This window comes from Orussus abietinus, unplaced genomic scaffold (genome assembly GCF_000612105.2).
Source record: "Orussus abietinus isolate OABI.00-Male unplaced genomic scaffold, Oabi_2.0 scaffold191, whole genome shotgun sequence".
In the NCBI taxonomy this organism is placed as follows: Eukaryota; Metazoa; Arthropoda; class Insecta; order Hymenoptera; family Orussidae; genus Orussus; species Orussus abietinus.
The window spans coordinates 86,785-102,270 of record NW_019394341.1 but is presented as its reverse complement, the minus strand read 5'-3'; the positions used below and the strand labels follow the sequence as shown (position 1 = coordinate 102,270).

The 15,486-nt window shown below is 36.4% G+C and overlaps 2 protein-coding genes across 4 annotated transcripts in view; one reads left to right on the top strand and one right to left on the bottom strand.

Annotated features, from left to right (window-relative positions):
* LOC105703279 (rhotekin) overlaps positions 1–15,486 on the bottom strand; it is a 93,093-nt gene that overhangs the window by 40,884 nt on the left and 36,723 nt on the right. The window lies entirely within an intron of this gene.
* Positions 6,652–7,951, top strand: LOC105703286 (turripeptide OL11-like). The gene is made up of 2 exons (XM_012431570.2): positions 6,652–6,947; positions 7,757–7,951. The coding sequence occupies exons 1-2, from the start codon at positions 6,746–6,748 to the stop codon at positions 7,804–7,806; spliced, it is 252 nt and encodes an 83-aa protein (XP_012286993.1). The 5' UTR covers positions 6,652–6,745; the 3' UTR covers positions 7,807–7,951.

The window sequence follows — 15,486 nt, the reverse complement described above, 5'->3', positions numbered from 1 at the left end:
TCTCGGATTTAATTTTGGCGAAGGTCAATTGGACGACCGAGGTACTTTTTAACCATTTTTTCCGAGTGAACATGTTTGTCCTTCACGAGAGAAACGCCCATTTCCTTTCCGATATCGATTCCAACAGACGGCAAGGCTTCTTCGAGCGGCGTCGGAGAAAATCTCGAGTGCGGCTACACGAAGGCCATTGTGCGAATACTATCACTTACCTACGTTCTTTACGCAACATGTACTTAATCAGGGGGTACTAGTCTTCATCGACTAACCTAAATTATACTAAATAAGAAACCGATCGATGTCATTAACTCTCAATCAATACTCAATAGTCTTAAGGGGACGTGAAATTGGCGTCGAAGAGGTCTCGTTTATGAAACTTATCTCCGAACTGAGTGTACCCCATCGTTTCAAACTTTACCACGTAAATATGAAGACCCTATGACAGGTCCTGCCACCCATGAAATTTCATTTTTTTTAATTAAAAAATTTATTTATTAAAAATTTTCAGGACCTTCCCCAGGGCCTACACATCTATGTGGTAAAGTTTCAAACGATTTGGCATATCGAGTTTACAGACAAGTTTCATTTACGATTAACTGCTCGGATGCTACTTTAACATCACCTTAATAAAAAACAATATAATGGAATTCTACTAACGTTCTATTATAGACTGTTCTCAACTTAAATGTCAAAACTGAGGGAATGAATGGGAGGCTGATAAACTAAAATTCCTCTAGGAATTTCCTCGGGTTTTTCTTCCTTTTAGAGAAAATCAAAAATCTAAAAACGGAAATGGCGATACAACAGAATGTAGTAACACAAACGAAAAATGAGCTACAGTGATTTAGTAAGCAGTAACTGACATCGGTAGTCTCAGCTGCTGTACTGCACAACGAATCCCAAGAAGTAAATATTATCGCATTATTCCTTATAAACATTTACCATTTCCTTTGAATTCGACATTTGGAAAGGAAGGGCTTTACGGCGTTGCGTTGATTTTGTCTCTATTCGTATTTACGTACGCGTTAACATTGAATACGCCATACGAGGTTGCTTTCAAAGCATCATCAACCACCGGAATTGCGGATGAAAAGGATTTACGGAAAGGGAGCTCGGTCGTTCGAAGTAAATATACTTGTTAATATAGACTGACTCTGCATACGTCGACGCCACTCGAAAGACGTATTCAGAAGTCTGGTGATAATTACTGTAAACGTTAATTACTCCAGCATAAATTAATACCACAAGCGTGTATAAAAACCAAGATAAAATAGTGTCCTGTGAATTCCCCGATGAATACACGTATAGTACTAATGTTTTGCGTGGTACATGGCGGTAGTACTTCCAAATTTAATTATGGATACTTGATCTAAATCCGCCTTTCAAAGCTGTATGGCGTATTCGGGTCAAATCGTAATTAAGTGGATCGAATCACGTATAGCTACATTTACAACCTTGCCTTCGCTATACCACGATAGTATAACAGTAATTGGCTCTTTCATTCCGTTTTTTTTTGTTTTTTTCAAAATTGGTACCAGAGAGAGAAAAGAGAACAGCAAATCGTCGGTATGCCATCTTCTATTTATACGTTATTCTATCTGAAATTATCACTTTTTAATTGTGACACATTGTAGTGATCACATGTCACCAAATTTATCACCGATTGTATTTCTTTTGTTACAATTCTCCGGTATCTTATATTAGTAATGTTTGTCTGTTCGTCTGTTCACTTCATGACTTCAGATTTCATCGAAATGAAATTTTGGACTTAGAAGATTTTGGCTACGAGGAAGCTGCGCGTCCTATTAGATTTTTGATCTAATTGCTTTGGAACCCAAAACAAGAAAAAAAGTGCAAAACAACGCTGGGCTTAATATCTTGTAAATATCAATTATCATTTTTTCAGAATTTCAATCCGACGAGGAAAATCGAAATTAAGATTTCCTCAATTATAGCTCTGCCGGCTCACAGTTGGCCGGAAACGAGCATTATCTTAAACTTCCGGCCAGCTTCGTTCACACCAACATCTGAAATATGCCAAGATAGAAAGACTTCCTGGTCGAGTAACCTCGACAATGGTTTATTACTCATTCTCTTTACAATGTATTGATGATTTTCCAAATTAAGTTGTGTATTTCGTGCAGATACATTCATATTCGACGGATTCCACATTTTATCTTAGTTTATTAAAAACTGTACGTCTAATGAATTTTTGGAAAATTTTGAACGAATCCAATTTAGAAGTTGGGTACGCGGGAAAACTAAAAACTCTGTTAAATTATTATGAAGAAACTTTTTATGAACATTATTAGACGGTCCTTTTAGTACGTCGCCCAAAGTTCTATCGACTTCTTTCGAAGAAAATAAATGTAAACGGTATAGAAAAATGAGATGAATACGCAAAGTGGTGTTTGCATTCCTTCCTCAATAATATTATAATAGTGGTTCAAGCCCTTATCTCGTTTTACTTACGAACTATTAATTCATTAGTCGACATGTCTAATTAAATTGCCAATTAAAATCTTCCATCGATAACCTTTATTTTTCCCATTTATAGACCGAAGCATCATCTATTGCATTTCAATTCACGACATTAAACATATTGGGTTGGTGCATAAGTTCGTGCGTTTTTTGTAACTAGTTTCCCTAGTTACAAAAACATATGCACCAACCCAATAGTTGACATCACCGAGTAAAATTTTCCGACGAATTTGGATCTCCTTATCTTGTTTTTGAATGGTAAGATTCTCACATCGTCAGCTCATACGAGGTATTTATCACAAGTAAGCTGAGGAATAATACTCGTCTGATGTAGCAGACAGAACAACAAGAAGGTTAAACATTTCGATTAGTATGTAAGTCTCTTATTTAGTAGTATCAGCAGGAGTCTTAACTAAATCTCGTCAACCCGAAAAAATGTCATATACGTAAACACGAGATTGACTCTTGATTAATTTGATTTCTCGTCTGATATCATTCTATGACATAGTGCTATCAACGGTTAATACTAAAAATTACAATATTAAAGTGGCATTTAGTACTGAAATATCTCATTGCCATAAATAACCAGTCTAATAACTACAGTACATGATGCTCTAGTTTTAATTGTGTTAGATAAAATGCTATAACTATATACATACTATATTATTGCAATACCTATACCATGCAGTAACCATTTTATAATTTTGTTAACTTCTCTACAGCACGGAGGAGTAAAGGGGCACACATCAGTAGTTTTTAATCCGCGACAATAGGTTCCACGAACGTAAAAGTTTTCCCTACATTTCAGCTGCATATTCTTATTGTTAATTTCTGACTTTAAAAATTTCGGCGTTGTGTATATCTTCCTTATATTTAAAAATGTCCTCGACTTCGAAAGCGTTTTGCTATACCTATACCATGCAGTAACCATTTTATAATTTTGTTAACTTCTCTACAGCACGGAGGAGTAAAGGGGCACACATCAGTAGTTTTTTAATCCGCGTCAATAGGTTCCACGAATGTAAAAGTTTTCCCTACATTTCAGCTGCATATTCTTATTGTTAATTTCTGACTTTAACAATTTCGGCGTTGCGTATATCGTCCTTATATTTAAAAATCTCGACTTCGAAAGGGTTAAGAACCACTGGCTTACAGTTCTGCGGTCGCAAAATCTCTTATTTCGTTTTAACGTCGAACAGCTGCTCCTTAGTTTCTGTTTAAGAGATATTAGATCTGCCATCCTAACGTTCCTATATGTCAGTCTTCGTTTAGTTGTGTTCGTTACATGGAGATATAAGGAGGACCACTTCGGAACGGTTCGATGCCCCGATGGTTTCTGGGCTAAACGGGACGGAAGTAGCACTTCTCTGTTATGAGACTTTGTCGAGGACGCTTCAACGTTTCCGAAGATGTGTTTTCACATTTTCGTCCACGCGATTGCACGTTAGCATTACTGCGTTTTTACTCAACACACTTGAAATACTTTCCGATTAGTCGTTAGGGTAATTTTTTCTCGACGAGAGGTCGTACACTTTTATACCTAGATATTACTTGCGAAGGCTACGCTATTTCTACGGTTTCAAGGAAAGCAATGCAAAATGAGGTAAAAACCAGGAAGAGAGAAATCAGGGGTGCAATATTAATGGCTCTTCCCGTTAAAGAGCCAAGAGTCAGGGCGTCGAGCATTCGTCAGAAAAGGAAAAGTCGAGACACAGAATTTATTTACGGCGTAACTTATTTATAGCATTCCCCTGGCTCTTATAGGAGCGCACAGTTGCGTGCAGCTGCCTACGCGATCGAAGAAAGAAATGCGTACCGATTGATTCCCCAAAACTACGATTAGGGTATCAACCTCCAACCATACATCACTCTCTGCCATATTAGATCGAACATTTCGACATTCGATCGCGACGCTTATTTTCGACTTGAACGATCCTTACTGATCCATACAAAGCGTGAGATCCGTTTAATTTATGTGCGATCTCAAAGTACTAACATTCATTGAATTATTTCATGCCGTTATTATTTAACTAAGAAGCTATCAGCCCATCCATTTGCCGATGTTTTGGTTGAATTAAAAACAAATTACCGTTTATTAGTACCTTTCGTGAAAAGTTTTTTAATTTGCTATCTATGCACAGTATACGCGTATGTAACGTTATCGAGGAATTCTGAATCATTCCGTTACAGGACAACAACAAAGTCAATATTCTCTCTTCCTTCAAATCGCATTGATAAAAGTTGATGGAAATTTACATACATTTTTACACACTTCGTGACTTAACGTTTCACCTAGAAAAACGTATAATGGAAGAATTAAAAATTAGACAATGTATAAGTACACCTAACATCGTATATTCATCGTATTAGTGCATTTTTACTTGAATTTAATGTAATATTACGTAATAATTTTTTATAATTTAACTCAGATACTGAATTTGATATTACAGAGACAATGTAATTTTACTGCAATTTATCGTAGCATTAAAATAGCTGATGATTGAGTATGTAAATTTATATGGGCATTTTTATCAGTGCGGTTTAGGAAATCTTTCATGAGGTAACCAATTTGATAGTTACGTTACCAGTATTGTGTAATCCCCTCGAAGACATTTTTAGTGAAGAAAAAAAGAAAACTATGTCAAATACATTTTCGTTTCCTTTCTGAATTACAAAAATTGTTCTAATCGCTCTATCTTCGTAAATTATGGAAATGAAATATTCTTACCAAGTAGAATAGTAGGTACGCTCACGCCATTAAAAATTCAAATAAAATGTTTTTAACAAATGTTATTGAACATTTTGTTACGTGTAAGATATAAGTCTAGTTATTCAAAGAGATATGAAAGTGAGCAATAATATGGTAATCAATTTTAATACATAATTTATGCGGATTCTTTACAAGCGGTGAGATTACTCGGTTCCCTTGATCGTTTTTCGTCATTTAATGAGTTTAGTGGAAGTATCGTGTATGGTGCGAATGAACAATGCGTAATCAGTTCTGCACACTCTCCGTATTCATCAAGGTGTGCCTGCACGCTGATTTTACTCCCACGCGAAATAACTGTAACACGATGAAATACTCTCGTATGGTAATATTTGAATCCGTTGAAAGTAAAACGGTACCATGGGAACGAACAAAGTGAAAAATTGAAATGGAGAAGAGGATTATGCGCAGGGAAGAGCAAAATTAGAAAATGAAAACAGTAGAATTAAAAATGCTTCCATTATTTTCCTGTGGAACTATTGCAAATGTTCTATTGTGTGTGTAGTTTTGTATAACCTGTAGAAGATACAAAAATGACAACTTTTGGAATTACATAGTTAACACAAGTTAATCTACCGATATGGAATGTTTAGTACACATCTTTAACTAAAATAAAATGCCTAGAAATCATGTACCTGGATACTGATGCGGATAAAGACAAAAACTATAATCACTGATGTTTAAAATGAAAATTAATAAAAAGGAGTGGTGCTTTTATAAGTAATCTACTTATAGCGCTTAACGTGTCATTGTTTTTCATTTATGACGACAGTTATATAAGATACTTTCTAATATATTCAATATGAGATTTTCAGTTATTTATGTTTCTCAAAAAATGATATTCTTTTATAAGTAAAACTTACAAAGACCACTGTGTTTTTTGTTTTGAATGACAGCGCAAATAACATTTTCATGTATTCTTTTGATTAGGTTTAAGTAAAGAGGACAAATTCCTATAAATATTTGAATAAGTGTGAGAATATTACATTTACGATTACGTTTTATATCAAGCTTAAGCAATAACATTGCACCATGGGAAAAGTGGTGGCACCACTTTATTCACGAGAGACTGCAATTCTTTTAACAAAGATTTTCGATTTTCAAATAAAGTATAATGTTGCATGAAAGATTAAACATTAATATTTTAATATTATTTATTAAACTTTAATTATTAATATTCAATCATTTAATCGCATTAACTCGAAGACAGGCGGGCTTATTTGCTAACGAGCCTGTTTGCGCCGATAAAGAATACTAAGCTTCATTAAATGCAAACTCCGGGATCAATTTAATAAAGAGTACAGATTAAATCGGTGACAATTAGTTTGACAAATACCGTCTTTTCTATCTTATCGCAATCCGATAACTTGGCAATGACTACCCTGGAACAATTATTAATTCGGCCAGTTAAAAGAGAACGGCAGTACTCGCTGATCGCAAACCAGTAGTCAGGGTGTTTCAGTTTTCGTTTCCTCGATAAAATATTTTACTTTGGACAGAATGCGTGTCCTAGTTGTATTTGGAGCTCTTTTGCTTTACTCGACTTTGGTCCTTGGAAAACCGAAAACCGTCCAAGATGAAGGACCCTTGTGCGTGTGCACCTTGGAGTTTGCACCTGTGTGCGCCAGCAATCATAAGACGTACAACAATATATGTCTCTTCAAGTGCGAGAGGGATTACCTCAGATCTAAAGGCGGCCCAGGTATGATTAAATTGTACATACAGGTATATTGCTTCAGAGCAGTGGTTCTTAGCTCGTTTAAAAAATGATGGAATACTTTTGATTATAAGGAAAATTTGTGCTGCCCCATCCAACAACCACAAAATAGTGGAATGCACATTCTATACACGTAAACGTAATATAAATATAGTGCAGGTGTAAAAAATAAACGCTACTTATTCGCGGTTTTTTTTCCACATCAAATATATATTTACAAGAACGGTTAATTTTCTGTGTTAGATTTTCGATGTGTTTTTCCCTAGTTGAGAAGAAACGTGTACTTTAACGTAATGTTTATAATGTTTAATTGAAAGTATAATGAATGATTCTTTTGCGCTAGAACTGTAACGTTTGTATAACGTTTGCGAGTTTAGTTTTTCTCTCAAAGGGCGAACATTAGAATCTACAAAATGTGTTAGTGCTTCTAAACGTGTATTCCATTACTTCGTGTGGGAATATTAGCTGTACATGAACAGAAGTACAAAGACGTGTTTTTCAACCTTCAAACCGTACATATCTTGCTTAATGGGGGAATATAGATATTAGTACTTGATATAGCGATGTACATAACGAAATCTCCCCCTTGTTATTTTTTTACTTGTTAAGTCGCATAAGCCCGTTATATATATGCAAATAATTATATGGATCATTTGTAACGAGTTTCATTTAAGATCCACTGCTTTCGAGAGTTCATTACTGTTTCAGTTATTAGGCCGCTATTTCTGTATGTTTAAAATAGATATGCAGATAAATATCAATTGACTGTACTGACACAATCCTTTTTATTTTAGAAATTGTACTTCTCCATCGCGGCGAGTGCAAAGATCTGAGAAGTGACTAGAAATTGGATACCGTTATTTATAACGGCGGTGGAATTATTTGCAATATGAATATGAATGAAAGTGTTCACCGGAACTCTACTTGTTGTTATACCCTGTGATTACAATTATATTCCGTCGGAATAAAGTATATTACTATGAGCATAATATAGTAGCGTTTTCATTGAACTTCAACGTTTACGTATCCCTTCCTTCGTTGTAAGTTGGAATTTTTTAAAATTCTTTTTTAAATTAATTTGCGAAGTAATCGTTAGAAATTATAAGAGAATCTAAGTAATCCGAAGGATTTTAAATGATTAGCATGTGTATATTAATGATTGACCATCATGCCTCATCAGGGATCAGTTATCAGTTATCACATGAAACGTGCACGTAATCTCGTAACACTGTAATTCGCACTTTTTACAATACTCTGTCTACATGGGTTCGAACGAAGGCATTACACATTAGTGAATCATCGGTATGGGAAACAGTAGATGATGATGACACATCATACACCATTATTTGCGGTTACGCCATACTCGACCGAAATTGACGGAATCTATCATCGGGTGTCATTGCATGATTAAAGATATGCATTGAAGTGACTCATGCAATAATGTCGCACCTTGGAAGTGTAATGAATTTTAAACTAACCATTGCGACGGATTATAAGTGAATCAACGTACTGAAAAGTGGAATTGTTGACGTTGAAGATAAATCTACGTTGTATCAATTAGAACTACAAAATGCACTAATTTCTGTACATTGTTCGAATGGATGATATAAACACATAGTTGACAGATTTCCCTTTCATTCCTGTTTTTTGACGGATATTCTCGTGCGGAATATCCGCAACGACTTAAAAAAAAAACACACACGTCTATGCGTCTATTAATCGCTACTGGTCATTTTCTACGTGGTTCGAAAAACTTTGTTTTTTTTTCCAAATAAAGTAATCGATGAGGTATTCAATTTGACTTCACGTTAGAGAGTTTGAGGTCTTCAATAATTAGCTTCAAGAGGAACAAGTCAATTTTATTTTTAACCTCTTGAATAACGATTTCCAATAGTCGAATGCATTTTCCGTGCTATTCGATGCGGACGTAACTTGTCATTACGAGAAGAGGGGCTAATATAATTGCCTTTCATCCCAGAAATGGAAGAAAGATTTTCGCAGGTCAACAAAATCGATAGAGCTTTCAAACCATTGCATACTTATCATCTATCAAGCAATATTAAAATTATTCGTATTGCATTAAGTCCCTTACGCTTCAATATTGTCAAGTTCATAAAATCCGAGATAGATGGTCGTGCAAATAATTTAGAAATTTATTGCTTGTATAATAGTCGTACACATTGGTAGAATATATTTCGCATGACTGAAGGAATCTATTTCTGGCCGAAGAAACATGTAGGGGGCAGAGTTTCACAAATGATTAGCCCGTTCGACATGAAATTGCGAATTTGTCCATTTATAAAAAGATGTTTAAAATCCCACGTCCCTTCACAGTGTAGCAAAAGTTGATCTCACCGTTCGTTTCCGGGAGAATTTTGCCATAAAATCTATCCAAATGAAGGGTAACGGGAGGATCGAGTACCATCTCAGGAAAAACGAACGAGGCCCTAGAACTTTCCGTAGAACTTGAACATCCCTTAACCGAAGTGGAAGGGTTTACCTTTAAAGAGGGAGGTCTCCCTTTAGAGGGGTGCACCATCCACGGTACGAGCCGGAGGAACAAACCCGAGCGAGGAAAGCGTTTAAAAGTTGTGGAAAGCGTTTGAAAAAGTGCCTTACGTCGAAGAATACGGAAAGGGAGGAGGGTGTGGTGAAAAGATGAAAAAAAAGCATAAAGCCGCGAAATTGACGACCGTCTCGAGTGGAGTGGTGTCTGACGCGCTCCAAGGGGCCGCAGGGCTGCCTCGTCATAGAATTTTCGGTACGACAAAGAGACGTCGTTAAATCGACGCGTCGCGATGCCGAATCACGGGTTATAAGACCGAGGGTGGAATCGCGTCGAAACGCCCCCGCCACCGGGAACTTCGAGAAGGGGTTAATCGGCACGTTGTTTCAATCAACGGCTCTTTGGCTCGAGCTGAAAACCACCGCAGAAAATGCACGAATCGCTGAAGAACCAATTTTCCGGAGGATTTATCTCCTGGGACGAGATTTCATTTCCATAAGGAATAACGCTTTTTTACTAAAAAAGGCGCCCCTCAAATTAACGGCTATTCAACTTTTGAGATATTTTAATGTACAATGACATTATTGCCTTAAAGAACTCATGAATGGGATATAAAAGCCAATCCAGAAGGTTTTGAAACTCCGCTCCTAAGCTGAAAAGCTTCTTCGCTCGTCGGTTTTTAAATGGAGCTTTTATCAATTAAACTTGAATGAAATTAAATTCCCATTCACCATTCACTTCCTTATTAAAAAGCAGGAGATAACCTTACTAATATTCCATTCTATTGCTATTAGGTAACATTTGGTCAACGAGAAACAAGCTCGGATGGATATCTACTCCAATCATGAGATAGAAGGGAGATAAAATGATAGATGAGGTTTTGGGTTAAAATACCAGATCCACCCTGTATTCATAGGAATGTTTGTGGAATGAAAATAACAAAACATTGATAAGGCCCCGAGCAATAAATGTTATATCATTGACATTGAGTTTAATACCTGTGTTATGTTAAAAAGATATGAAATGAATTTAGCGTAAGGAGAAATGAATGTTGTAACCCTCGTGTTCCTATCGCAACCATGGAATACAGGGAACCTTATTTGAATTTAAGTATTGAATTCGATTGGTATTCATCGATAGTTTCTCCACACTGTTCGTATCGAACAGTCGCATAAGTCCAGCTGCGAAAGAAGTCCAAATAAGGCCCAGTGAGTTCGATGTTTGGAATTTGCTGGTTCCCCTTAGGAACGATACTTGTACTACAAACGTACAGGAACGATTCTTTTTTTTTTTTTTTCACGAATCCTAAGAATCGAATGAGTCACGTATTGGCCAGTGGAACAGAAAGGCCGCGTAATTTCTTCCTATGATGTTATACGTTTTTTCACGAGAAGAAATGCGAATAAGTTCATTAACCTGATAATGTCCTCTTAAAATGTACCACTCAGCTATTGGCATAAATCTTGTACATTTTGTTACAAAATGGAATCGTGGAAGGGAAACGTACAAAAATGTACAAAATTTAAATAATAACAAGCTGCAATTTATTATATATAATAAAAAAAAAACGAATAGCAGAAAATGTCGTAGGTAGATTTGATGTTAATGTCGTAGAGCCTATAGTTGGAACGTGTAACACCCGGAGCAGCACTGCACAATGTTGGTACAGTCGGTAAAGCAGATATCAGTGATTGCCTCTACGGTAAAGAATTCGTCGATAATACAGAAATCCAGCTCTGCGCGTCAAATGTACATAAAATTACGTGCTCAATATAGAATGTCCCATTATTTGTTGTATTCTTGTGTATATCCTGTGTATTCCTTTCTAGACGAGGTCAGGACGTTTTTCCTGCCAATTTGGAACGCTGCAAACATATTCGACCCGCTTTTCCTTGAATTTCATCTTCGGCTCCTGCACTTTCTATTCTAATTTATAACGAAAATCACGCTTTGGCCGTGTCCTCCATGAAAGCGTGGCAGTTTAGGGAATTTCGCCTGTTTGCATCACAATGATTGATTCGACATTTTACTCAGGAATTATTCTCGCCATTTCTCGCTGAGAATTTGCATAATACAAGTAGTCATGTATATTATTCCAGTTTGTTCAGGAAATTGGAAAACCAGGTCGGCTGCGATTTTAAATCATAGATCGTTTCGGAATCACTTGAAACGGTTGATGGAACAATATTTCGCGTTACTCGATCAATATGAATTCCTAAACAGCACTTCTCTGTACATTAATAAATATATATTATTAACTCGTCGGAGATTTATGTGTATCACTTGTGTGCTTGACTCGTCACACGTGTGCGTCACTTTTTACACGGTATTTTGACACGTTTCTTTTAATACGTTTTATTTACTTTCACCCGCTTGTGTGAATCTTTTTCTTACATGTTTTTTTTTTTGCACGATACGCATCCATCGTATTAAAAGAGACCTTTGTGCACTTACAACATTATATTAGGTCAAGTTGCAACCTCATTTTCATAGCGGATAGCTTTCCTTCATGTCGGCGAGCGTACAGTGCATAGGTCATGAGTATTGAGCACACCGTATGAAAACTGTCACTAACCGAATTCAAGATGATTTTCAGCTACAATAGGTATACAATACACCTATTCTTAACGAAGGCCACTACAAAAGAAAAGTTGAAAGGCTACTTATCATTTCATGACACTTTAAAATGTTTTTAATACCACACCAAAGTGAGTGAAAATAGAATTAAAAAAAAAGTGAGTTGTACATATATTTATATTGTAAGTAATACAAAAATTACGTGTCTTACATACGTTTAAGAATATTTCCTCGTGTTGTGAACAAGTATAGATCACACTAATTAACTTTTCCATTCCTTGATCAGAGATTCTCTTCTTCCAATAATTGAACAAATTCGGAGGTACGATATCGAATGTAACCGTTCGTTGGTTAGATGATAACAAAAACATATGATAGGATAAATGAACGGATCTTTTAAAGATACAAACTAGTAATAAACGTCGAAATACTGGTTTTACACGACAAGCTAAATGGAGGAAATCATCGATCGGATCTGGTCAAGCCCATCAACTCTGCCTTCTAAACCGTATCAAAGCCCGTAATCCGTATCAAAATGGTAATTTTATGCATTCGATGGGATATTAAAGTGTCAAATATTGTGAATTACTGGAATTCGGTCGAACTATTAATCCGAAGCATCATTGACAGCAATCATCCGTTTGAGCGATGAAACAGAGCGGAAAAGACCATACCAGTAGCGGAACTAGGTAACTCATTTTGCAGCATGACAACACTCAGCAATATGCAATGAAAGGAAAAAAGAATCTTACTTATTCCTTGGGAAGGGAAATCCTCTCCTATGCAGTTTATCTATCGGCCTAATAAGGCCCGCCAGACTACCAGTTACTTCGATTAATCTTCTATCACCTGTACGATAGGAATTTCAGATTAGTGGATCGGAACGGAAAACGCATTAAAAGGATGCTGAACCTTCCTATTGTTGCCAGTAGTAAGAGGATTTATATTTTCCAAAAAAAAAGGCATTTTCCTGGACAAAATGAAAAGCGCTTCTCCAGAATGATGGACAATTTACAGATTAATGGAAGTACTATCCATAATCGTGCTGAACTTGAGAAAAGAAAATTTCAGATTCCTTTGACTCATCACTCATCCTGCCACCACGAGAAATTCGTGCCAAAGGAAAGAATCTTGGATCTGCTCACGCTCCAGATGACCGTAGTTTCAATAAATAAAAAAAAAAAAAACAGCGAGGAAACACTACTGAACCGTTTCAATTTCCGATGTTCCGATGCAATATCATGCAATAGAGGTTAGCGACATCCTAATGTGTATATATCATTTGTTCGATTTGATATCGAAGCCGATGGGAGGTAGCAAGTAGGTCAAATCATGCAATTGCTCGATGAAATGATCGAAGAATCGGCTTTTGCAGTGTCGAGGTGACGGGACATGCTCGTGAGAAACGAGGCGAGAAATCGTCTAAAGGTTACGACGAGCAGTCGCGCGTAATAGATAATGAATAACGCGGCTTGAAAGGCCGACCGCGTAATAACGATGATAAGGATAACGGGTTACGTTAACGCGTGAACTCGTAAACCTACTTTTAGGCCGCCTTTAGGCTGAAATCGTCAGCTGGTCCGAACTTCAGTTACGCCTGATTTACTTGTTCAGTGCTCGACCTCTTTGTCGGGACCACCTGGAAAATGTCGACCATAACCTCGAAAAAGCGCGGAATATGAGATCGCAGTAGCCGTCTCGACCCTTTTAGAAGTATACATAAAATTCCGACACTTTAGTAATTATATTCATAAAATTCCTACACCTGAGTAAGGTTGTAGTAAAATTATACATTTGATTCATGAAAGTGAAATACTGAAGATCAGTACAATTAATGTCGAATGACATATTAGTATAATAAAAAAAGCATTTCATAAAAGTAGATTGATCTACGTTTATGGATTATCTGAACATAGTATTTGCGAGCAGCTTTTCTACCTCTCTTTTTCATTCAAAATACTTAAGCGACGTTCTCAAAGCATACCGTGAAAATTCATTCCTTTCGTTAAACTTGAGTATTCGCTAATAAAAAATGTCTATTTTTATAAGGCAGTTCAGATTGAAAAAAGCAAGGTAACGCTTATGCGATAACGTGTAAAATGACGGAAAAATTGTTGAAGAATGTTCTAACAACACACTTAACATGCTTGCATGTTAGAGAGTACGTTTGGATGTAAAGGTTACATCCGGTTGTCTACCATGACTAATTAAATTTGTACACTACGCTACACATACTGCATGCACGTCGTGATCATACACCACCGCAATTCAGATATTGTAATCGTTAATCGTTAGTTGTAATTTATCGTGGCTTTAATCTTGGGTCACAATAGTTTTGTTAACTAATGAAAAAGTCAGAAATCATAACGCGATGACTTAAAGATAATATCTGAACTTTTAACTTAACGTAAAGTGTCCGCAACATTTTAATGAAATATCTTAAACATGTTCAATCTTCGAGTAAAGTATGTACGTTAATTCGTTACATGGAGGATCCAAGGTTTTGTTAAATGTAAAAAGCATTTAATCCGTTCAGCGCTGACGTTTGTCGTCTAAAATAGTAGAGCCACGAAATGCTAGCTTGTCAATGAAAACTATGCGGACAAAAATGGAATAACGTGGGTGATCGGATGGTCCATTGTTTCCGCGGATATTGCGTTGCCGCAGATTATTCATGCGAGCGAGTATTATGCATGGCTACGAGGTTCTTGATTTGGTCAAACTTGGCGTATGCAGATGGCGAGAGGTTCCATCAGCCTCCACGAGAGCCTTGAGGAGAAGATCCGTAGGTCGAAGACATAGGTCTCTGTTAGTGGGTTTGTACAAACCTAATTTGTCGCATAAACCATCCGCACCCATATTAGTCAATTGAAACAGCAGAAAAGGGCGGCACCCAACCATTAAAAAAAATCTTGACCGGTAAAGATAAAAATCAGTTGATTAAAATCGATGATTTCAATCTTCCATAACACCACATGATTTTGAAGTCCCATACCCGCTATCGATATTATTTATAAGTCTTATTTGATTTGTCTACCGAAACTTAATGTAGCACCTTAACATTGTACCATTCCCTTCTAACTACGTAATAAATTGTACATGTATTATCAAACAGTTAATATCACTAGATTAGTACTTGCAAATTCCGTATTATCAGTTTCTTCGTAGCTTGTAAAGGAATTCGGTTACAGAGGTTTAATCGTGATTTTAATTGAAGTATTTACATTTTTTCACCCCTGATTAAAACTGGGAGAAATACTCAACCATTCCAAAACTATCCCAACCTATCCGCGAAGAACTGAAACGTTCATATCCACATTTATGAAGAATGACAACACTAATATCTTCACTTATATTTCACTCGATATATGAACGCTTAACATACTTGGTATTCGTAGAATCGATCAAGTGAAACAAGTCGGGATAACGTTGACGCACCCT

Excerpts from the sequence above, each read along its gene's own strand:
- LOC105703286 (XM_012431570.2), top strand. The coding sequence starts at position 6,746 with ATGCGTGTCCTAGTTGTATTTGGAGCTCTTTTGCTTTACTCGACTTTG. Across the intron at positions 6,948-7,756 it reads CAGATCTAAAGGCGGCCCAG|AAATTGTACTTCTCCATCGC; the intron begins GTATGATTAAAT and ends TTTTTATTTTAG.